The 20743-nt window shown below is 62.3% G+C and overlaps 3 protein-coding genes across 4 annotated transcripts; 2 read left to right on the plus strand and 1 right to left on the minus strand.

The window, feature by feature from the left end:
- Position 1: 1 nt before the first annotated feature.
- SIRT6 (sirtuin 6) lies at positions 2-7204 on the minus strand. Its single transcript, XM_086767322.1, has 8 exons — positions 7075-7204; positions 5939-6066; positions 5391-5573; positions 3247-3306; positions 2580-2675; positions 1696-1776; positions 1233-1356; positions 2-490 (listed from the first exon to the last, which is right to left on the minus strand). The coding sequence occupies exons 1-8, from the start codon at positions 7138-7140 to the stop codon at positions 155-157; spliced, it is 1074 nt and encodes a 357-aa protein (XP_086623448.1). The 5' UTR covers positions 7141-7204; the 3' UTR covers positions 2-154.
- A 2067-nt stretch (positions 7205-9271) lies between these two features.
- ANKRD24 (ankyrin repeat domain 24) lies at positions 9272-16941 on the plus strand. Its single transcript, XM_086767264.1, has 19 exons — positions 9272-9426; positions 10446-10576; positions 10677-10765; positions 11089-11153; positions 11386-11443; positions 11524-11594; positions 11838-11944; positions 12020-12207; positions 12733-12761; positions 12895-12987; positions 13497-13601; positions 13719-13763; positions 13885-13983; positions 14060-14132; positions 14253-14374; positions 14452-15696; positions 16196-16333; positions 16429-16494; positions 16669-16941. The coding sequence occupies exons 1-19, from the start codon at positions 9358-9360 to the stop codon at positions 16744-16746; spliced, it is 2871 nt and encodes a 956-aa protein (XP_086623390.1). The 5' UTR covers positions 9272-9357; the 3' UTR covers positions 16747-16941.
- Positions 16942-17239: 298 nt separating this feature from the next.
- EBI3 (Epstein-Barr virus induced 3) lies at positions 17240-20283 on the plus strand. 2 transcript variants are annotated; one of them, XM_086767380.1, is made up of 7 exons: positions 17240-17327; positions 17989-18125; positions 18685-18909; positions 19004-19121; positions 19239-19411; positions 19708-19868; positions 19985-20283. In XM_086767380.1, exons 2-7 carry the CDS (start codon positions 18026-18028, stop codon positions 20135-20137), a joined length of 930 nt encoding a protein of 309 aa, XP_086623506.1. In that variant the 5' UTR covers positions 17240-17327; positions 17989-18025; the 3' UTR covers positions 20138-20283. The 2 variants fall into 2 exon arrangements, with proteins under 2 accessions (XP_086623506.1, XP_086623504.1); XM_086767378.1 differs by lacking the exon at positions 17240-17327 and having other exon boundaries at positions 17834-18125.
- Positions 20284-20743: the final 460 nt, after the last annotated feature.

Here is a 20743-nt window from a genome sequence, read left to right on the forward strand (position 1 = left end):
CTGCCTGGGCTGGTGGGTGGAGCTGCCCCGCCACACGTGATTCAAGTGTATTTAATACTTACATAAAAAAAGGGACAACGTTTAAGGGTATAAAAAAAAGTCGGTAGGAAAAGCGGCACAGACGAGTGTCTGGACAGACAGGGAACAGTCTGGGTCAGGTAAGGAGAGGCTCCACCTTCATCTTCTTCACAGTCGTTGGCCCCATGTCCGGGCTGGGACACTCCTGCTTCAGACTGTCACGGCGTTCCACCAGCGTGGTCCCAAGGCCAGGGCACAGCCCACCCGTGCCGTTGTACTGGGAGAGGGGCTCCTCCTTCAGCAGCCCACGAGCCCTGGGGTCAAATTTGAAGAGCTGTTCGGGTTTGGTGAGCTCAGCGCTTTCCACCACCACCGGCCCCGTCCATTCTGGCACCTCCAGCCCCAAGTGCTTCATCAGCTTCGTCATGACATCATCGACGTAGGCGTGGATGCGCAGGTCAGCCTGTCTGTCCTGGGGCAAGCAAGGGCAAGCACAGCGTTAGGGGACAAACACAGCGTGTGGGGACAAACGTCCCCTCCCAGGGAGCGCGTGGGGACAGGGCTTGGGTGATGGCTCAGCTGCATGGGGGCTCCAGGGCTCCTGTCCCTGAGACATGATCACTGGTGGAACAGGAACTGACCCCACCTGGCACTGCGCCCTGGCTACACCATGGGCTGATGGGGCGCTCTCGGGGTGTGGGCAAGCAGTCATGCCTTGAAGCACAGCCCAGAGACAGGGACATGGATGCAGAGCCAGGCTAGCGAGCCCTGGACAGAGTGGGCCAGGGACAAGGGAGCTCTACTGACATCCCAGAAACCCTCCAGCTCTGGTTATTCAAAAGACTTTGGATAATTAGGGCACCAAAACCAGGGCTGAACATGAACCTAACTCCTCTGCCCCATGGCACGGTGCGTGCAGTTATTTCACTGGATTAGAATTCACTGGAGGATACATCAGGCTTTGGGCAGTTTTTATTCTGCTCTTAAGATTTACCTTCCATTTCTAGATGTCTGTGGAGAGGTTTAAACCCTCCACCAGGGAAAGCCCAGCCTGTTTGCTTGCTAAGCGAGGCCACTCCTCTATCTGGCTGCTTGCGAGGGGATGTTGCGTAGGGACAAACCTGTGATGGGGCTGAAACAAGTGACACCAGGGGAAAGGAGCGGTGCAGAGCAAATTGCTCTGCGCGCAGAGCAGCGAGGACGTGCTCACTCACGTGTTTGGTTGCTTGTAGGTTGACTATGACCAGCTTCCCTCCTCTCTTCTTCGTGATCAGCGGGAGGTTGCCGCTGGGTTTGATCTGCAGAGAGGTCCCCAGAGTGACAGAGAGATCAGCTTTCCTGCAAGGAGGAGACAAAAAGCCACGGTTGTTTGTAGGCTGTTTCTCCTATCCTGCTCCACTGTGTACTCTCCAAGCTTCCCAGTTGGGAAGCAAAGCTGTGTCCAGAATTTGCAGTGGTTCCTCTTGGCCACTCTCTGGGGAGAGGGCTGGGCATTGCTGTGCTGTGGGTGCAGCCTCAGGGCTGCGAGGCACAAAACGCGACAAACAAAGCCAGGCAGGGTTGACCCAAGGGCCACTGTGGCGCAGGCAGAGGATGGGGAGCCCGGGCAGCCTCCCGGGGCACCGCGAGCCGCAGGTGTCAGCAGACACCACGGCGTGAAGAGCCCAAGCACAGTACCTGCAGGCTTCGTCCGCCAGCGTGAGGTCACGGTCAGGCAGGGAATCCTCCCAGTCCAGAATGGTGTCTCTTAACTTCCCTCTGAAAAACACAAACAGGGCCCATGGTTTCCCCTGCAAGGCAGGAACAGGCAGCAGAGCTGCCCTGGGAGAGGGGACAGCAATGCAGATCCTGTCCTGCTCTCCCTGGCCCAGCACTGCGAAGGGAGAGAGAGAGCCCAGACAAGCTGAGGGGACTCACCGGCAGGCGGGGGATGGCACCAAATTCACCTGCATGAGGGATTTTGTGTCTGGTGCTGCAGTGCCACCCAAAGCTACCAAAGTCCCAGTTCAGAGCTGGGATGCGCCCTTCACTCCCCAGCATCAGAGCCGAGCCAGCAGAGCTCTGCCCCACGGCCTGGAGCCCCCAGCTCTGCCGTGCTGGCTCTGCAGCCGGCCTGGATGAGAAAAGCAGCTGGGCTGGGCCTGGCTGGGGTGAGGAAGCACAAGGGGCATGTGGAGTGTGTCTGAATGCCAGATCACCTCAGGGGACCTCCAGCTGCAGAGCTGGAAACACTATCCATGCTTCCCTACTGAAGGCAAGCAGCACAGGGGCTCTCTAAAGCCGCCATCCCACAGCAGGACATTCTCCAGCACTAGGACACGCTCAGATTATCGGTGTGGGGAGACCCTCCGAGGAGGCTGGGACTCCTTCAATATGCGGCTTCCCATCTGGGCCTTCGGAGAGCTCCCCTACCCGCTCTGCTTCTTCAACTGAACTGGAGGGACTGTGGGCTCAGCCCTGCAAAGCCAAGTCTGTGCACCAGAGCCACTCACTTGGGTGAATGGGTCCCTGCCACCCCACATCCCCTTGGGAGCCCCCATCCAGCATCCCAGCAGACGTACCTGCAGGCCCGCAGCCCCCGGGCTTTGGTGACACTGCACAACCTGCCCGTTGGCTTCAGCCCCATGCTGCCCACGACCACGTCCCGCACGTACTGCCTGCAAGAAAGACGGTGCCACTCGGGGCCGAATACGCAGGGAGGTGGCACTCGCTGTGAAAAGTCCCCCCAATACGGCACACCCCACACCACAGACCCCGGAGGGAACAGGGGATGGCTGGGAGCCACTAGCAATGAGTGGAGCACCTCAGTCCTTCCTTGATCTCTGCTGGCATCTCTAATCAGGCACTGCCAACAGCAGCTCTGACCATCAGCCCCAGAGGTTTGCCACAAACCAGAATGGAAAACCCAGCTTGTAGCAACCTTCTCTCCTCTATCCCAGCAGGCACAGACCCTGCCACAGGCAGCCCTGCTGGCATGTCCGCCTTGCCAGTAGGAGCAGGATTTGCTGCGGGCCTCCCAGGCAACGGAGAATTCCCAGAACATTCATTTCCCACCATTTGACAGGGTTTAGGATTCAGAACAGATCTGTCCGTGACCCCACACACGCTGTGCTAGAGACCTGCCAGGCAGACAGCCCCACGGCATGTGCAGGGCCTCCGTCTTTCCCCAGGGACAACAACGAAGCCCCCACCCCGCCGACGCCCTCCCCAAGCTCAGCGCTCACGTACTTGCCGCATTTCACGCACTCTTCCACAAACATATTCCCATGGAGCTCAGCCAACTTGTCCCTGCAGGAGAAATGGCAGAGGTGAGCTGGGGAAGGGTGGAGAGCCCTGAGGCAACAGGGAAAGCTGCCCAAAACCCCTCCTCGCCGGGGCCCCCCTGCACCTCGAGGGTTTCCCCGCTTTCCAGCTCTGCCAGACCAGACCTGCCAGGTGCCGTGGAGCGGCTGGGACCCTCTGCCATGGCCTGGGGACAGGGCCCCAGCACAGGGGGAGGGGAGTTACATTCGTTATAGACAAACACGGCTGTATCAGAGCAGGGTACCAGTGTTAGGCAGGCTTTTAAAATTAAAATGTTTCCATCTGCAGCACCAATTCTAGCCCCTTTTCTGACCCAGCCTCAAACCTTCTCTGCATCTGGTAGGAACTGAGATCTTTGCTTTTCTCAGCACTCAGTGTTCCTCTCTGCCCTTGCACGGTTCCAGCCCTTGCCACTTGTTTTGACTAAAACTCCCCTTGAGTTTTCATCCCTCAGCACCTGCCTGAAAGTGCAGAAGCTAGAGGAAGACAAGGCCACACTCTCTCTATGTTCCTATGAGCCCCACGGTACCTGGGAACCTCCTCCAACGCGAATGGAGACAGGATTGACTTGATTTCCCCCATTTTGGCCCCAGTTCAGCAGCACTTACTTAAGCACACGCTTTGCTTGGGTGGAAGAGCTGTGCTAAACCAGAGTGGGAGCCAGTGGCACTAGGCTGCAGGGAGCACAGCTGAGTTCCGGTCATTATTTCCTATTCTTTTTCCCATGGTTGTTTAGTTTAAAAAAGCAAATGTGGTGCTAGGAGCAGAAACCAGGACTCGGGGCTTTTAATAATAGGAAATACCCCCTGGAGGTAGCTTTCTGCTCAGCCAGCGATGGCTGAAGACATCTGTGAGATGCATCTTCTCTGAGGTCCCATTCATGCTCCTCGTTTTCATCCCAACTCCATTTTATTTTTTTTACTTGAATTTAGCTGCTCTCCCCTTTCCTTTCCAAGCAGTTTGGCTCACAAGACAATTGCTCTCTGGTCTTAAGTGCTGGAAATGGGTTTTACGAGAGGCTGAAGTTTCTTGAAGGGAAGAGCCTGTTGCCCTAAGTGCTAATGGAAAGGCAGGTTCCTTTGAGGACATCTTTTGAAATGGCCACTGCGCTGCTAAATGCACTTCAGTCCCCACCCACTCAGGGAGCAGAGATCTTGTACCCTCAGCTCCCACACGTCGCAGCTCCCCGCAGAAGGAACACAGCTACGCAGGATCCCTGACCTCATCGCAGTGGGTGAGGAAATCAGAGACCACAGCCGGTAAGTCAGACCAGTTCCAACTGCGGGACTCTCTCTCTGTCTTGCTGCCCTTGCAGTTTTGCAAATTTATTGAGAGGCAAAATACTTTTTAAGGTTATCTTGGGCCTAGGTGTGGTTTCATCACTGGGGCAACACCGCCTTTATTTTCTCTCGAAAAATTCAACTTAAGCAAACGGTAAAATAGCACAAGATCCAGTGCGCTGAGACAGCTCTAGCAATACGGTAAACCAGGGCAACACATGGCTCTGCAGGAGCGGTTGCAGATGCTCTGGACGGGTACAGAGGCAGTAGAAAGGACTGCGTTCCCTGAGCGCAGCTCTGAGCCCAGTTCCCAGGAGCACGTGCCCTGCTTGAAGCCGACAGCTCATTCCCCAGGCCACGAGCCCCCAGGCAGCAGCGCAGCCGGGCTGCGCACAGCGGCACCATCAGCTACAGCCACTCAGCTGATGGGTGGTAACGTGCAATGGCCCAGCACCGCGGCCTGATCCTTTTTCTTGTGACCAGATGGCTCCTGGGTGTACTGCTAGAGAGCATCAACTGCGGCTGGCTTCATTTCATCGCCCTCTGAATTATTACCGTAACTTCTCTTCTCTAAATTCAAGCTGGTTTACATACCCCTTCCCACACCAGCGCATCCCAGCTTCCATTCCCCAGACCAGCGGGCAGACAGCTTCCAAGCCAGCCTTGGAAATCAAGGCTCACTTCAAATGTTTGCACGCGAGGCCATGCTAATCAGGCAGCAAAAGCAGCCACACGGCAGCGGCTGGAAAAGGCACGAGGGACCCAGAGACAGGCTGGGAGAGGCAGTACCGTGGGAATCCTGAACGCACGTGAAGGCCGTCCACATTCTGGCTGACCAGGAATTTCAAGATGCCGACTCTCTGCAGCCCCAGCAGCGCCATGTGAGTCTTGGAGGGTCTGGCATTCTCAAAGGTGGTGTCGAATTTTGGGGAAAGCCCCTTCTCTTCCATAGTCCAGACACCATTGGGCCCCCTGCAGCAATGGGGATAGAAAGAGTGAGAACTGAGAGCTCAGGCTCTAAGAAGACAGTTGTAAAAAAGAACCACAAGGCCTATCAATGGAGGATGAGCAGGGCACAGCTAAATGAAGGTCGTGGATCACCAATGATTTTTGTTGCTGATGCAAGCAGAGCGCACGCAGCGTTTGTCTGGTTATGGCTGAAAGTCAAACGTTTGCAAGAGGGAAAGAGTATTTTCAGTCGGATCCAGGACTAGACAGAAGGGATGGAGTACGTCTGGCTAGGACAGCAGGAAGCACATGACAGAGCTTTACTAGATGTGAGGACTCTGAGGAGGTGACATCCTCCCAATCTCTCGCCTGCTGCCCGCTGCCCTTACCTGAAGTCAGGAATCCCCGAGGCGGTGCTGATTCCAGCCCCCGTGTGAAACACCACATTGGAGGAACTCCTGATCAAGTCTGCCAGCTCCCGCACCTTCCTCTCCAGTTCCTCCGGCGGGTCAAAAATCTGAGCAGAAGAGACAAACCAACACGGGAAAGGACAGATGCGGGGATAGATCCTACACACCTCCCGGCACAAAGACCCAGCAAACCACAATTCTTTCTTATTCACAAAAGAAAAGAAAATTTTGCATTCCTTAATGACAAAAGCATTTGATCAAAGAGACACAATGTTGTATAAACTACCTCCATGCAGGGTAAGGGCTTAAAACACCTAACGCAGATGAGGGTATTTATTGCTTTCACTGACAGGCAGCTGATACCCCAAGAAGTGGCTGGGCTCCAGGGCACCGCCGGGCAGTGGGAGGACAGGAGCAAACCCAGTGCCACCCCACGTGTGCTCAACTCCAGCTGTCACCAGCACAGCCACCAGCTCTGCGGACAGGACAGTGCCAGGGGAGCTGCGCGGGACGCCATGCAGGTGGGGGACGCTGTGGCTAGACAGGACCGAGTGCCCACCTGGCGTTCTAGCTTGGGCACAGGATTTCATTTCTGCGAGATGCTTCTCCAGCCCGGTCTCCTGGGGACAGGGACTGAGGACACGCCGCCGCGTATCCCTGTCCCCTCATCCCAAAACCTCTTTTAAGCTTTCCGGGTACCGCTGGGGGCATGGGGCTGGAATCACCCCCGCGGTGCCTGCGAGGAGCCCCTCGCAGGGGGGCCTGCGGGGATCCCCACTGGATCCCATACGGCTGGGAGCCCCTGTTGAGGGAGGGGGGACACAAAACAAGGAGATAGTGCTGGGCCTGGGCAATGACAAGGAGGGAGCCATGCGGTGGGCCTGGGGGGACAAGGAGGGAGCCATGCGGTGGGCCTGGGGGGACAAGGAGGGAGCGATGGGGCTGAGTGGGACAAGGAGGGAGCGATGGGGTGGGCCTGGGGACACACAAAGGGGTCCCTGGTGCTGGGTTCCCCACGGAGGACACCCATGGGACCGAGGGCCCGGTTGCCACGGAAACCTGTCAGGCCGGGGCAGGCCCCGTGCGGGGCCGGGACCCCGCCGCGCCGCGCTCACCTCGGGGAGGCCGCACTTGCCCTTGTCCGAGTACGGCGAGAGCCCGGCCGCGTAATTCACCGCCATGGCCCGCCCCGGCCTCCGGAGCGCGCATTGTTGCCAGCCCCGCGGACGGGCGGAAACGCGCAGGGAGGCCGCGGCGGCCGAGGCGCATGCGCGGGCACCGCTGAGGGTGGGCGCCGCCGCCGCCATTTTTGTGTCGGGCGAGAAGGGGGTTAGGGGGGCCGGCTGCCCTCAGCCTGCCAGGCCTCGACTGCCCCCCTCCCTCAGGGCTGTGATAAGGGGAGGGAGAAGCAGGGCATGGGGTATTGGCAAGGGGAGGGGGTGCTGGCAGGGGCTGCCAGGGAAAGGCAGGGGGTGCCAGGCCAGAGCAGGGGGTGCTGGAAGAGGCAGGGGGTGCCAGGCCAGAGCAGGGGGTGCTGGCAGGGGCAGGGGCTGGCAGGGAAGGGCCCAGCCGTGCCCCCCACCACCTGCCCCCCACTGCCTGCAGTGCCAGACTCCTGAGAGAGCCAAGGTCTGCTGCCCCCAGACCCCCCAGCTCCCCTTCCGGGCCAGGCCCTGCTGTGCCATGTCCCCTCACCTCCTTGACCCTGGGTATTTCAGAGGTGCAGGCAGACCCCCCCCCCACAAACAGAGCTGGTTCCCCCAGAGCCGCCCCCCCCCCCTCCCCCGCCGCCCAGCGCTGCCAGCTGTAACCGCAGCCGGGCCGTAACCCAACTCCTGTGTGTCTGGTCTCCCCCTCTCTGGGTGCTGCGGCCGGTGGGGAGACGCGGCAGGCAAGGACGGGGCTTCGGGAGCAGCGGATCTGGGGGCAGCGGATCTGAGGGCAGCGGAGCTGATATCGGTGGGGGAGAGACCCTCGAGCACGGCCATCCCCTGTCCAGGTGCCACAGGGCTGAGGCTGGAGTCGCCATGAAGAGCCTGAAGGCCAAGTTCAAGAAGGCGGATGTGAGTGCCACCTCCAGGGACATGGGGACCTGCCTCGCGATGTCCATGGGGGCATAGGGACCTGCCCTGGGATGTTCCAAATTGCACAAGGACATGGGGACTTGCCCCGCAATGTCCACAGGGACCTGCCCTGAGATGTCCCAAACTGCACAGGGACATGGGGACCTGCCCTGCGATGTCTACAGGGACATGGGGACCTGTCCCAAGTTTCACGGGGATGTGAGGGCAGGGGGATCTTCCCCAGGATGTCCCCATTGTCACAGGGACATGGGGACCTGCCCTGGGACACGGGATGGCAGCTCACCATGGGGACAACAGCCTCATGGAGGTCGGCACTGCCACCCTGGCCAGTGGGATTGAGCTCCCAATGCACCCAAATGTGCCCCCAGGGCCATCGCTGGGAGCAGGGCAGAGCAAAGCAAAAAAGGCAGCAGCAGGGAGATGGAAGTGGGTGCCAGGTCCTCTCCTGGAGTACGGCTGCCAGCTTTCCAGCTGCCACAGCCAGTGGGGCCAGCATGTCGATGCTCCTCAATTATTCAGCACCAGCCTGGCACCATGCCGCAGGCTCTCGCCATTCTCCACAGCGGGCAGAGGGTGGCAGTGCTGTCCCCAGTGCCCATGGCAGCACCGGGCGGACATGGGCACTGGGGACACATGGCTGGGGAGACGTGGACACAGGTTGAAGTCCTCCGTGGGCCTGCCCTGCTTGGGGTGCTCTGTGTCTCAGTTTCCCTGCACTGCCCTGGACACTTGTGTGAGTGGGGAGGGGTGAGAGGCTCCTACTGTCCCCAGGGCTCTTCCATGGACCCTTTGAATTTTGGGATTCCCTCCTTCAGAGGAGATTGCTGGACCCCGACATGCAGGCAAGGGGTCCGGCCCCTCCCTTGGCCCCAGGGCTGTGGTGGGAGGTAACTTTGTGCCCCCCACGGCAGGGCAGGGGGTCACATGTCCCCGTCTTTGGGGTGCAGGATCTAGGTGGCAGGAGGGTGCTCATCCCCTTCGTTTGGGGGTGCATTGCTGCCTCACCTTGAGCATGCTGCCCCCCTCCCCAACCCCTCCTACTTTAACTGGGACCAGCCTGGGTGCTGGTCCCTGACTGGGACCTTGGTACCCGCTCTGTGGCAGGGATGCGGGGTTGCCTGGAGCTCTGGATGCTGAGGAGGGAGGGAGGGCGGGAAAGAAGGAGGGACGGAGGGATGGAGAGAGGCGGATCCTGGCTCCCACTGCGGCAGGAGCCGGCCCCCGCCCGGGCAGCAATGCTGGACCGAGCTGGGGTCTGGGGTCCCCGGCCTGGAGCCCCAGCCTGCCCTCGCCCAGGCGGTGGGCAAGGGATGCATGGCTACCCGCCAGCTCCTCCTCAACACCATGAAGCAGATCTGCTTCTGCGCGGCTGCCTCCTTCGCGGTACGTTCCTGTCCTCCATCTCCGGTCCCCTTTGGTCCCACCCTGCGGGGTAAGCCGTGTCACCCCCACCCCACCTGGGCCCCCTCCGTCCCCGTCCCGGGGCTCGGCTGCGTCCTTTCCAACCGGTTTTGTCCTTGCATGACAAGGGTGTGGAGGGGGAGCAGGCACCACCCTCCCAGTTTGCCCGGTAACCCTGGGATACTGGTTTATTCCCCACCCCTGGCTGGGGTCCCCTCAGGGCTGGAGGGGCTTGCAAGGGGCACCAGGCGGCACAGGTGGCACAGGTCCCGCACTTGGCACTGAGCATCAGGCTGGCGAGGGGCAGGATGTGAGCAGCTCCCAAAAGGTGACATCCATTTCCTGCCGCCGCGGCCGCAGTGAGCTCTGGTTTGTCCTCACGGGCTGCGGTGTGAACCCAGGCTTCCCGTGCTGGTCCCGTCCTGCTGTGGGTCACTTCTTCGGGTCAGCAAGCCCCCCATCCAGCCCCAGTCCTGCACAGGAGTGGGGTAGCGTTGTGTCCCATATATCCCAGGGAGGCTGGAGCCACCCCTGGGGGATCTATGCTTGCTGCCAGCTCTGCTCACCCTGTCTAGGTCCCTTCCTCAGTGGGGAGCAAAGCAGGGCTGGGAGTGGGCTCAGCAGGGAAACCTGGGCAGGGATGGGGCTCAGGCACCTCATGGGTGCTAGCTGTGTTTGGCATGGGGGTCATTGGGGTGGCAGGGGCAAACCCTGGGGCAGGGGCAAGCAGACAGTGTTGGCTTGCTCCCAAATCCTAGCCGGTCACAGCCTAGGGCAGTTGAAGATCCTCACTGGGATCCCAGTCAGCTGTCCCAGCTAAACCCTCCATACCTAGAGGTCAGACACCACGGCACCCAGGAAAACGGTTGGCTCAGAGATGGCACCTCAAGGGATAGGGATGGATAGAAGAGAGCAAGGACGGGCACCTGAGCCCAGCTCAGCACCCTGCCTGTCCCTGGGCACAGCACAGACATCACAGCCTCCTCTTGGCTTCATTGCAGAGCCAGGACTGGACCAAGAACGATGAGAAGCTCCTGCAAGCTGTGGACTACAACGATGCCGGGAGGGTGACATCTCTCCTTGTCCGCAAGGGTCTGGTCGCCACCAAGCTGGACTCGGAGGGCAAATCTGCGTAAGTGCTGACCCACGTCCCCAGGACACCGGGAATGCAGTGCTGGGGACAAGGCTGGGGGTCAGGGACATGAGTCCAACAGCCCCCGCTCTTGCTGCAGGTTCCATCTGGCCGCCATGCGGGGGAACGTGGACTGCCTCGAAGCCATGCTGGCTCACGGCGTGGATGCCATGACCAAGGACAGCTCGGGTGAGGGCATGGCCGCCACGTACCCCTGGCTAATGCCACGGACCACGTGGGGCCACCAGTGCTCCCTGGCTGTTCCAACCCTGATGGAAGGTGTTGAGGCTGAGGGGACAGAGCAGACAGCCACACCTGTAGAAGCTGTAAATTGTCCCGGCTTCCTATGGGGCCTCAAGCGCGATGGTGCTGCTGGGGATGTCCTGTTCCCATTCAGCCCCAGTCCAGCAGATCCTTCTGTGTGCCCACCCATCCCTCTGTCACCCAGCCAATCCCCTCTGCTGCAGACCCGTTTTCTGTTCTCTGACCCGTCCGTCTGTCCTTCTCCCCAGGTTACACTGCCCTGCACCTGGCGTCCAAGCATGGCCACCCGCAGTGCGTCAGCAAGCTGCTGCAGGTACCCGAGCTGAGAACACTGTGCTGCGAGGGAGGGAGGGTGCTGTGCCAGCACGGTGTCCCCTCTGTCCTTGAACTCACCCCCCCCACCAGTGGCATTGGTTGGCATGGTAGTTCGTGGTGCTGCCCAGCACCTGCTCAGCCCTCCACCATCTCAGGGAGCCACATCCACTGGAGCACTCTGGCTGGCTGTCTGTCCCCTGTCCTCCTGTAACCCAGGCTGTCTCCCTCAGGCCTCCTGCCCTGTGGATGTAGCAGACAGCAGCGGCCGAACAGCGCTGCACCACGCAGGTGAGTGGGGACAGTGCCAGCCCTGTCCGGCTCATGTCCCCGTGGAATGCAGAGTGCTCAGCCTCTGTCCTTCTCCCCAGCGGTCAGCGGCTGCATCTCGTGTTCGGAGATCCTCTGTGATTTTAAGGCTCCCTTGAACATCAAGGACAAGGTGAGATTCCTCTGCTCCTCGCCCTGCAATGCTGTGCAGAGCAGCAAGGGGCCAGGCTGGGGCTGCCTCTGAAACGCAGCAGCTTCTGGGGTGAAATGCAGCGGCTGGCAGTACCCAAGTTTCCTGGGGTGAAAAAATACCCTGAAGTGGGAGGTGGAAATCTGGGAGATAACGAGAGCGAGTGCCCCATGGGGGGGATCTGAGCCTCGTCTGCACAGCCTCACCCAACTTGACCTTGCCCAGGATGGCTTCACGCCGCTGATCCTTGCTGCCAAGATGAGCCACTCGGAGCTATGTCGGTACCTGCTGCACCGTGGCGCAGCTGTCAACAGCCGGGACCTGCAGGGGAGGTGAGTCTGTGCTGGTGGGGACTGGGAGAGGGAGGGAATGGGCCTCCTCACCTCTCCTCTCATCACTCTGCTCAGGACAGCCTTGATGCTGGCCTGCGAGAACGGCAGCGTGGAGACAGTGGAGGTGCTCATCAGTGCTGGTGCCCGTGTGGCCGTGGTGGACTCCACAGGTCACGACGCTGCGCACTACAGCCTGGCCACAGGCAACGCTCTCATCCAGCACTTCCTGCAAGAGGCTGCTCAGCGCCGGTCCTGGGCCAGTGGTAAGGCAGCTGTGCCACCCTGGGGCTCCTTGTCCACAAGGCATGCACCCACGGGGGTGTTTTCACCCTGCAGGGTGTTTGGGGCAGGGATGGAAGAGGCTGAGCAAGGCTGGGGGGCACGTGTGCCCTTTTTGCATGTGCTGGGGGTGCCTTCGCCCACGCCTCTGCCACTAGCGGAGGGCTGGGAGGTGATGCTGAGCCTGTTATGTGTCTCAATGTTTTGCACGTGCTTGCACACATATGTTCACACGTGTATCAGCCAGTGTGTTTGTATGTGTGTCTGCGTGTGCGTGTGTCTCCCCATGTCTGCACACGTGTGTGCATCGCTACAATTACACATCCATGGATATCCCCACAGTTGTGTGTCTGCCTGTGTGCCCCTTATACGCACGTGTGCTCCCTTGTGCACGTGTGTGTGCGTGTCTACCCCATGTGCCCACCCCCATGTGGGCTCTGCCTGCTGTGCCCGCACCTACAACGCCCTAAACCTCTCAAATTTCTCTTTCCTCCTGCTCTGCCCCACAGAAGAGGAGTCAACTGGGCAGACGTCCCAGGTAAGGGCTAACCTGGGACCAGCCCCTGGGTGGGGGTGTCCAGGAGCCCTGGGGCTCTCCAAGGTGGCCATGGGTCTGGAAGGAGGGAGGCTGCTTTAGATGTGATGTCTTCTCTGTCCCGGTGTCTCCGCAGACGTCTTCGCCCAGCCAGTCATCTGTCAGGGAGAAGAACAGCACCCCAAGGAAGAGGAAAGCCCCTCTGCCTCCCCTGGGCACCCCCAGCCAGGTGAGAGAGGGGACCCACTTAGCTCCACGTCCACACCCAGCTTGGCAGATGCAGGGCAGCCGAACCTTGGCCTGCTCAGGCAAACTCCTCCAGCTCTGCCTGCCCCAGGGCCCTCCTCCCTGCAGTGGAGGCGATGCTCAGGGGTTGGCCTGAGCTGTAACAGAGGCTTTGTCCCCACCCCCTCGGGACCCCAGGCCCTGAGCCCCTGCTACCAGCCCCTTTCTCTCCAACCTACATGCCCAAAACACCTCTCCCAGGGGGCTGTGCTGGCACTAGGTGGGGGAGCGGTCCATGCCCTGCCAGAGCCTTTCCTTCTCTCTCTGGTGTCAAAAAGCATCCTGCACACCCCGGATAGTGGCTCACCCACAGGGGCACGTGGTGCCCAGAGAGCTGCTACTGAGCCTGGCTGGACTCAGCCTGCCACAAACCCCCGGCGAGGATGGGCAGCAGGGGGCTGGCAGTGGGCTGGCAGTGCCCGGCACTGAGGCTCGATGGCTGCTCATTTGCAGGAGGACCGGGACGCCTACGAGGAGATCGTACGGCTGCGACAGGAGCGGGGCCAGTTCTTGCAGAAGATCCGGGGCTTGGAGCAGCAGGAGAAGCAGAGACGGGAGGTACCAGCGAGCTGCAGGGTCGTGGGAGAGATGCCACCGTGTCCCTAAGGAGTGGAGGGGACAGGAGGGATGGGGACAGCATTTATCCCTCCCTGTTTTCTCTCTGTGTCCTGCTAGCGGGCAGAGCTGGACGAGGGCTCCCTGCGCTCCATGGAGAAGCAGGTGAGGCTCGTGCAGAGGTCATAGGTGGCCTCAGCTGCCTGAGGGGTCCTGGTGCCGGGAATGCTGTCGGGACTCTGGTGGGAGTGAAGGGGACCCCCATGCCCTGTGTCCTGCCCCACAGATCCAGGAGCTGGAGGAGCGGCTGGCGGTGCGGGATGGTGAGAAGGAGCGGCTGGGCAAGGAGGTGGACGCTCTGCGGAGCCGCTTGTCCTCACTGGAGGTAGGTGCCAGTAGCAGCTGGCAGTGCCAGGGGCTGGGGTGCGTCGGGGCTGATGCCTGCCACTCTGCACCCCCAGAACGAGAAGGAGAACACGAGCTATGACATCGAGACACTGCAAGATGAGGAGGGAGACCCGCTTGAGTTCCCAGGTAGGGCTCTGCGCACCTCCCAAGGCCCCTGTGGGGCTGGGCAGCCCTCGGGGAGGTGGCACCCCACAGCGGGGAGTGGGGGCATGGGTGGGCATGGCACCAGAGTCCCTGTGCCTGCAGGGGTAGAGCTGCTGCTCTCCAAGAAGACGCTGAGCCCCTCGGCTGAGGAGCTGTTGGCGACGCTGCAGGGGCAGGTGCAGTCCCTCACCGTGCAGAATAAGGAGCTGAGGGAGAAAATACAGGCAAGTCTCTGCCTGTCCACCTGTCCCTCCCTGCCTCTGTCCCCGGGCCCTTGGTGGCCTCACTGTCCTCTCTGCAGGTGCTGGAGAACTATGAGCAGGACGAGAGCAATCTGTCCACCCCGGGGGACTTTGTGCCTGCCAGCCTCTACAACGCTCTCCAACGCGAGCTGGAGCAGTTGCGGGCGCAGCGCTTGGATCCACCACGGGGCACAGATGTGAGGGACGAGGCTGGCGGGCAGCCAGAGGGGCAGAGCAGTGCCTCGGAGCAAGCCCTGGAGAAAACCGGGAAGGGGAGCGCGGCACAGCAGCTTGCTAAGGAGCCAGCCTGGACCCACGGCGAGTGCAAGGTGGCGCTGGGCGAGCTGCGGGTGCCGCACACGCGGACCTCCTCCTCTGCGACTGAGGGGGAGGCTGGTGCTGAGCTGGTGGAGGCCCGGGCAGCCCTGCAGCAGGTGCAGGCAGCGCTGGAGAAGCGGGAGCAGCAGGTGAAGGAGCTGCAGGCTCGTTTGGAGGCCAGTGCAGAAGCTGAGGAGGTCTCGGCCTCCCTGGAGGAGGCCTCGAGGGAGAAGGAAGCCTTGCTGGAACGCTGCGGCCGGGTGGAGGCAGAGGCAGAAGCCCTGCGGCGGGAGCTGGAGGCCAAGACACGGGACTGGCGGGTGGCAGGTGGCCCCGAGCCAGAGCCAGGGGTGCTGGAGCGACGGGTGGCAGAGCTGGTGCGGCAGCACGAGGAGGTGACAGCCCAGCTAGTGCAGCTGCGGGAGACGCTGGGTCGCAGGGAAGCTGAGCTGGGCACCTTGCGGGAGCAGCTGGCCACCCGGCCGGTGGGGCGAAGGGAGCACGAGGAGGCCCTGGTGCGGCTGCGGCAAGCGCAGGCAGAGCTGGAGGGCCGAATACCGCGGGAGGAGCACGCCCGGGCCACGGCGGCGCTGGAGGAGCAGGTGCGGGCGCTGCGGGAGCGGGCGGCTCAGCTGGAGGTGGCGGTGGAGGCCAAGGGGCGCGAGGCCGCCCGGCTGGAGGCCGAGCTGGCGACGGCGGTGCCGCGCAGAGAGCACGAGGAGGCGCAGGCAGGGCTGCAGGCTGAGGCAGCAGCATTGGCCCAGCGGCTGAGCGAGCTCTCACGGCGGCATGAGAAGACGTGCGAGGAGGTGTTCCGAGTGCAGCGGCAGGCGCTCTTCATGAAGAGCGAGCGGCAGGCAGCAGAGGAACGGCTGGCCGCCGTGCAGAAGCAGCTGGTGGAGGCACAGGACGAGGCGAAGAGGCTGCGAGAGCTCCGCGGCCACGCCGAGGACTCGGCCCAGCTGGTCAGAGACAGGGACAGGAAGGTAGGGGACAGGCAGGAGGTGTCGGGGTTGGTGAGGGGCTCCTGGGAGGGGAAATGGTGGCCTGGGCATGGCTCGGGTGAGCTGAGCTAGGTCGCAGTGGAGGCATGCACACAAACATGCACACACGCACGTGCATGGATGTGCGCACACATTTACATGCACACGTGTATATAGGTACATGTGTACACGCATGTGCACACACAGGAGCACACATGCTTGCACACACTTGTGTGCACCTGCACATACATGCATGCTTGCACACGTAAGTGCAAACACGGACACACGGGCACCCCTGCATGCAGACTTGCTGCTCTCCTGGCTGTCCCCATTTTTTCCTCCCCAAGCCGAGACTGAAACCGGGGGCAGAAGGGGTGGGGTGGGAAAGTCCCAGCTCTGCCCCTGCCTGGGCGCAGGGGCCACGCCAAGGGTGGCAGTGGGCACGGCCATGGGTGGACCCCAGGGGAGCTGGGCCTGAGGGGTCCCTGTAACCTCCGTGCAGATCACTGAGCTCTCTAAGGAGGTCTTCAGGCTGAAGGAAGCCCTGAATGCCCTCCCTGAGTCCCGGGGGCCGCCACAGTCGCCCCCCGACACTGCCGCACTCCAGGTCAGGATCCGTGCGCTGGAGGAGAAGCTGACGGTGGGTACCGGGGGGGTCTTGTGGCCGTCACCTGGTGTGTTCTGGGCTTCCACAAGCCCTCAGCCCCATGCTCAAACCCACTCGCTCTCTTGCAGGAGACAGAAATGCGGCACAGCAAGGTGGTGACGCTGTACCGGAGCCATCTGCTCTACGCAGTGCAGGTGAGATGGGGACGTGGCTGTGGGGGAACTGGGGACACTGGTATGGAGAACCAGCCAGCCGCACGTCATGTGGGAGGCAGCAAGGGGCTGGATCCAGGGACTGCTAACCCAGGGCGCGTGGGCCGCTCCCTGATGTCCCCTCTGACATCCCCACCAATGTCCCCTCCACCCCAGGGCCACATGGACGAGGACGTGCAGAGACTCCTGTGCCAGATCCTGAGGATACAGCGGCTGCAGGAGCAGGGCAGATGAGCCCCTGCCAGCATGGCAGTGCCACAGGGCTCGGTGGTACAGCCAGTGACACGGCTGGGGGGACAGGCCCCTGAGAGCACCCTCTGTACCCACTTTGCTTCTTGGGGCAGCACCTTGTCACTGGCACACGCACCCCCACAGCCCCCTGTGCCCCACACACCCCAGCACAGCAGCAATAAAGTATTTATACTCACACCAACGGGACGGCTCATCTCTGGGGGGGCAAGGGTGGGCACAGGGTGTGGTGGCCTGTGGGAGAAGTTGGTGGAGCTGGGGACAATAAGGGATTGGTGCCATCATCTCCTCCAGCTCCAATGTCCCCAAACGGGAGCGGGTGAACATAAAGGAAGTGGGGTGGTGGCATGGGAAGGGTTGAAACCCTCTTGGCCAGAGCCAAAATCCCTTCCCTGCGAGTCCGGGGCAAGCAGAGGCCCCGTGTGCAGGGATCCCTGCGGAGCTACGCTGGGCGGCGGGTTCCCCACTGGGAACGGCGTTTCCTGCGCGAGGAAGTGGGCTGGGGCTGCGGCTTCCCACACCGGCAGCGACAGAGCCTCTGGTCCCAGATACCTGGCCCTGCTGCGGTGAGCATGATGGGGGGCAGGGCTCCCTGTGGGGCTGGGGTCACAGGGGGGTGTTGGGGGCTAGGGGTGGCCCCACAGTGCCTGGCTGGGGGGCACCGTGGGGAGTCGCACTCCACGACACAGGGAAAGCCAGGCGTGTCCACACTCTGGGGCCGAGCCAGCCCGCAGGCAGGGTGGGCGATGACAAGGGCAGGATCTGTCCCTGTGGTGCTGGGCTTGGTCAGAGCAGGGAACTCAGCTCAGTCCCCAAGCTGGGATTTGGGGGCGTCTCTGGAGGGACAGTCCCTCCCCAGATGCCCTGGGAGGTGGGGTCCAGCTGAGTGCATTGGCCCCTTCCCTGGCTGAGGCCCAGAGAACACCCAATTCCGGGCGCGGGATCGCAGGGGCAAGCCCCAAGCACACAGGGTGCATTCACTTGCACCTCTGCCCCCTCCTCCTTCCTGGCAGCCAGGATCTGGCCACTGCGGCGAGAAACCATCCCATCCCCAGGCTGTGTGGCAAGGCCAGAGGGGAAACCGAGGCACAGCACTGTGGGGTGGCTTGGAGATGGCTTTGAACCCTCGGCTTTAGGGCGACGTCTCTGGAGCACCTGGGGACCTGTGGCCATGGTGTCCCTGCTGTCCCCTGCACTGGGGTTTGACTGCCCTGCCTGCCCCCACAGGTCCCTGGAACCAGGCAGCTCTGCTGAGTCTCCTGCCATGAAGTGGCTTTGGGTGGTGGCTTTTGTGGCACCTGTCTGGACCGCTCCCTACAACGGCACAGCGGGCAGCACCGGGGATGGGGACAACGGGGACAGAGGTACGGGTGCACGTGGGACCAGGGATGGAGGGACTGGGGCAGCTGGGATGGAGGTATGGGGGGACCTGGGGGGAGGTGGGATGGGGACAGAGGTATGGAGACATGGGGGACCGGTGATACAGGGACTAGGGGCTGGAATGGAGGTGTGGGGGGAGCTAGGGGGACTGGAGACAGCGGGACTGGGCAGACAGGGAGTGCTGGGGATGGAGATGGAGGGAGCAGGGCTGGATGTACAGGGGCACTGAGGGGACGGGGGACACCAAGGGGACGAAGGACAGAATTACAGGGCATCTAGGGACAGAGGTGTAGGGACACTGGGAGGCTGGGGACATGAGGGAACCAAGGAGACAGGGGAGCTGGGGGCATTTGGGAGGGAGGGGCACTGGGAGCAGAGTTGGGGGGCTCAGGGAGGCACAGAGCCTTCCTGACTCAGCACCACCCCCTACCACTGCCTGCCCCCCCTGCATATCCCTGTCACCCCCCCTGCCGGGGACTGCAGCAGGGAATGGGGGGTCGGCACCAAGGGGGTGCAGCCCGTGCCCACCACCACGTCCCCCAGGTCCCTGCGCCCTGCAGCACGGCACCTTGGGCACTGAGGTGCTGCTGCGGTGCCCGGCTGCAGCGGGGGGAGCGGCTGAGTGGCGCCGAGGAGGAACTGTGCTGGGAACGTACCCTACAGCGGGGCTGGCCCTCCCCAACGCCAGCCTGGCCCACGAGGGCCACTACAGCTGCCACCATCCTGGCACCGGCGAGACCTGGGCCACCGTCTGCCTGCGGCTGGGCTGTGAGTGACCTCGGTCCCCCGCCGTGGCCCCCGCTGCTGGCTGGGGGTCCCTTGGGGAGGCCGGCAGCAGGGTGATGACTGTCCCCTGCCCCAGATCCCCCTGCGCTGCCGGCCGTTGAGTGCTGGGCCATCAGCTACCCGCAAGCAGTGAACTGCTCCTGGGACCTGGCCCCCGAGCCGCTGCTGGACACTGACTTTGTGGCCACGTACAGGTCAGCAGGGGTCCCCCAGCCCCGTCTGAGCCCCCGAGCCCCGTGCCTGCACCACACGTGGGGCTGCAGGCAGGGTAGCTTGCCCCTTGCCCAGCTCCCCTCCTCTGCCCCCTCCAGGCACAGGGTGTCGGGGGCCACGGAAATGGGCGAGTGTGTCCGCACGGGGCCGCGGAGCTGCTCCTTTGGGGATGTGCAGGTATTCTCCCTCACCCCCTACGAGGTGAACGTGACGGCCGTTAATCCCCTGGGCGCTGCCTCCCGACTCCTTCCCTTCCTCCTGGAGAACATCAGTGAGTGCTGCCGGGACAGCCTGGCCCCCTCCAGACGCCCTTCCCCATCCCAAGCAGCACGTGTGGGTCTAACCCAGCCCTGGGGCTTCCTTTGAGCCTTTCCCCTTGGTTTGCTCCCTTACCTGGGATGCAGAAACACCAGTGCAATGATTTGCTGGGTCTCAGGCCACCTCTGCAGCCTGGATTACACAGCTCAGTCAACGGGGCTGATGGACGTGGCGTCACTGTCTGCAGCGGCCCCGTGCCCAATCTCCCAGCCAGTACCCCACACTTTTGTTGTCTCCCTGCTTCGTTAGTAAAGCCGGATCCTCCCGAGGATCTACGAGTCTCGCCCATCCCTGGGGAGACCAAAAAGCTGCTGCTGGAGTGGAGCCCGCCAGGGTCCTGGCCCTTCCCGGAGTACTTCCCGCTAAAGTACCGCATTCGCTATGCCCGGGAGGACTCTGTCACCAAGATGGTACTGCTGCATGCCAGACGGGGTAAACTGAGGCACAGCCGAGGGATGCATCCCTAGCAAGGCTGTGTCCCGACCCCCGCGGCCCATGGGTATCCCTAACCCCGCTCTACCCCCAGATTGGGCCGTACGAGCAGACATCTTACACCCTGACGGAAGTGCAACCCGGGACCCTCCACCACATCCAGGTGGCCGCCAAGGACTTCACAGACTCCGGGGAGTTCAGTGCCTGGAGCCTGCCGGCCTCAGCGACACCCTGGATGGAGCCATGACAGGCAGAGCAGAGGCAGCGTCCCCTTCCCCACCCCGCTCGTCTCCCTTGTCCCACCGAGGGACTCCGCATCCCCTCCGTCCCCATGCCCCCAGCAGCATGGAGCCACCAGTACTGGAGAGATTCGCCAGAACCAGGCAATAAAACAGCCTGAGGCTCTGATTCCCATCCCACTGTCCTGATTTTCTCGAAGCAGCAGAGCTGCCCCTGGGGATGGTCCCTTCACTTGCTGAGAGGCCAGACGGGGCCAGGCAGAGGGGAGGGCACGGGCTTCGACTGGCCTCGACCACCTCAACTGGTCCATATGGCTCGGACTGGTCCCTGTGAGGGTCCACACCGGTCACTTTGCCCCCGGGCCTTGGCTGGTCCCTGTGACCCCGCCACAGCCCAGACTGCCACCCCTCCCCAGGCCTGTGAGGTCCCCATGGCCCCTCTCCACGGCCTGAGGCGGTCTCCAGGGCCCACATCGGCCTCCAGAGCGCGGCTCGCCCCGCTGGCGACCACCCGGGGCCCGACCCTCGCCCCCAGACCTCCGTTTCGGGTCACCGCGGGCGGGCGGGCGGGCTCTCGACGGCGGTGCAGTGCGCTGACGGACGGCAGAGATAGC

This window comes from Chlamydotis macqueenii, chromosome 26, assembly GCF_036417535.1.
Source record: "Chlamydotis macqueenii isolate bChlMac1 chromosome 26, bChlMac1.mat, whole genome shotgun sequence".
Classification (NCBI taxonomy): domain Eukaryota; kingdom Metazoa; phylum Chordata; class Aves; order Otidiformes; family Otididae; genus Chlamydotis; species Chlamydotis macqueenii.

Coding starts and splice junctions, on each gene's coding strand:
- ANKRD24 (XM_086767264.1), top strand. CDS start 9,358: ATGGCTACCCGCCAGCTCCTCCTCAACACCATGAAGCAGATCTGCTTC. Junction 11,595..11,837: donor CCTTGAACATCAAGGACAAG/GTGAGATTCCTC, acceptor GACCTTGCCCAG/GATGGCTTCACGCCGCTGAT. Junction 13,602..13,718: donor AGGAGAAGCAGAGACGGGAG/GTACCAGCGAGC, acceptor GTGTCCTGCTAG/CGGGCAGAGCTGGACGAGGG.
- SIRT6 (XM_086767322.1), bottom strand. CDS start 7,140: ATGGCGGTGAATTACGCGGCCGGGCTCTCGCCGTACTCGGACAAGGGC. Junction 6,067..7,074: donor GCAAGTGCGGCCTCCCCGAG/GTGAGCGCGGCG, acceptor TCTTCTGCTCAG/ATTTTTGACCCGCCGGAGGA. Junction 3,307..5,390: donor GTGCGTTCAGGATTCCCACG/GTACTGCCTCTC, acceptor TTTCTCCTGCAG/GGACAAGTTGGCTGAGCTCC.
- EBI3 (XM_086767378.1), top strand. CDS start 17,933: ATGGTGTCCCTGCTGTCCCCTGCACTGGGGTTTGACTGCCCTGCCTGC. Junction 18,910..19,003: donor CGTCTGCCTGCGGCTGGGCT/GTGAGTGACCTC, acceptor CCCCTGCCCCAG/ATCCCCCTGCGCTGCCGGCC. Junction 19,412..19,707: donor CTTCCTCCTGGAGAACATCA/GTGAGTGCTGCC, acceptor CTGCTTCGTTAG/TAAAGCCGGATCCTCCCGAG.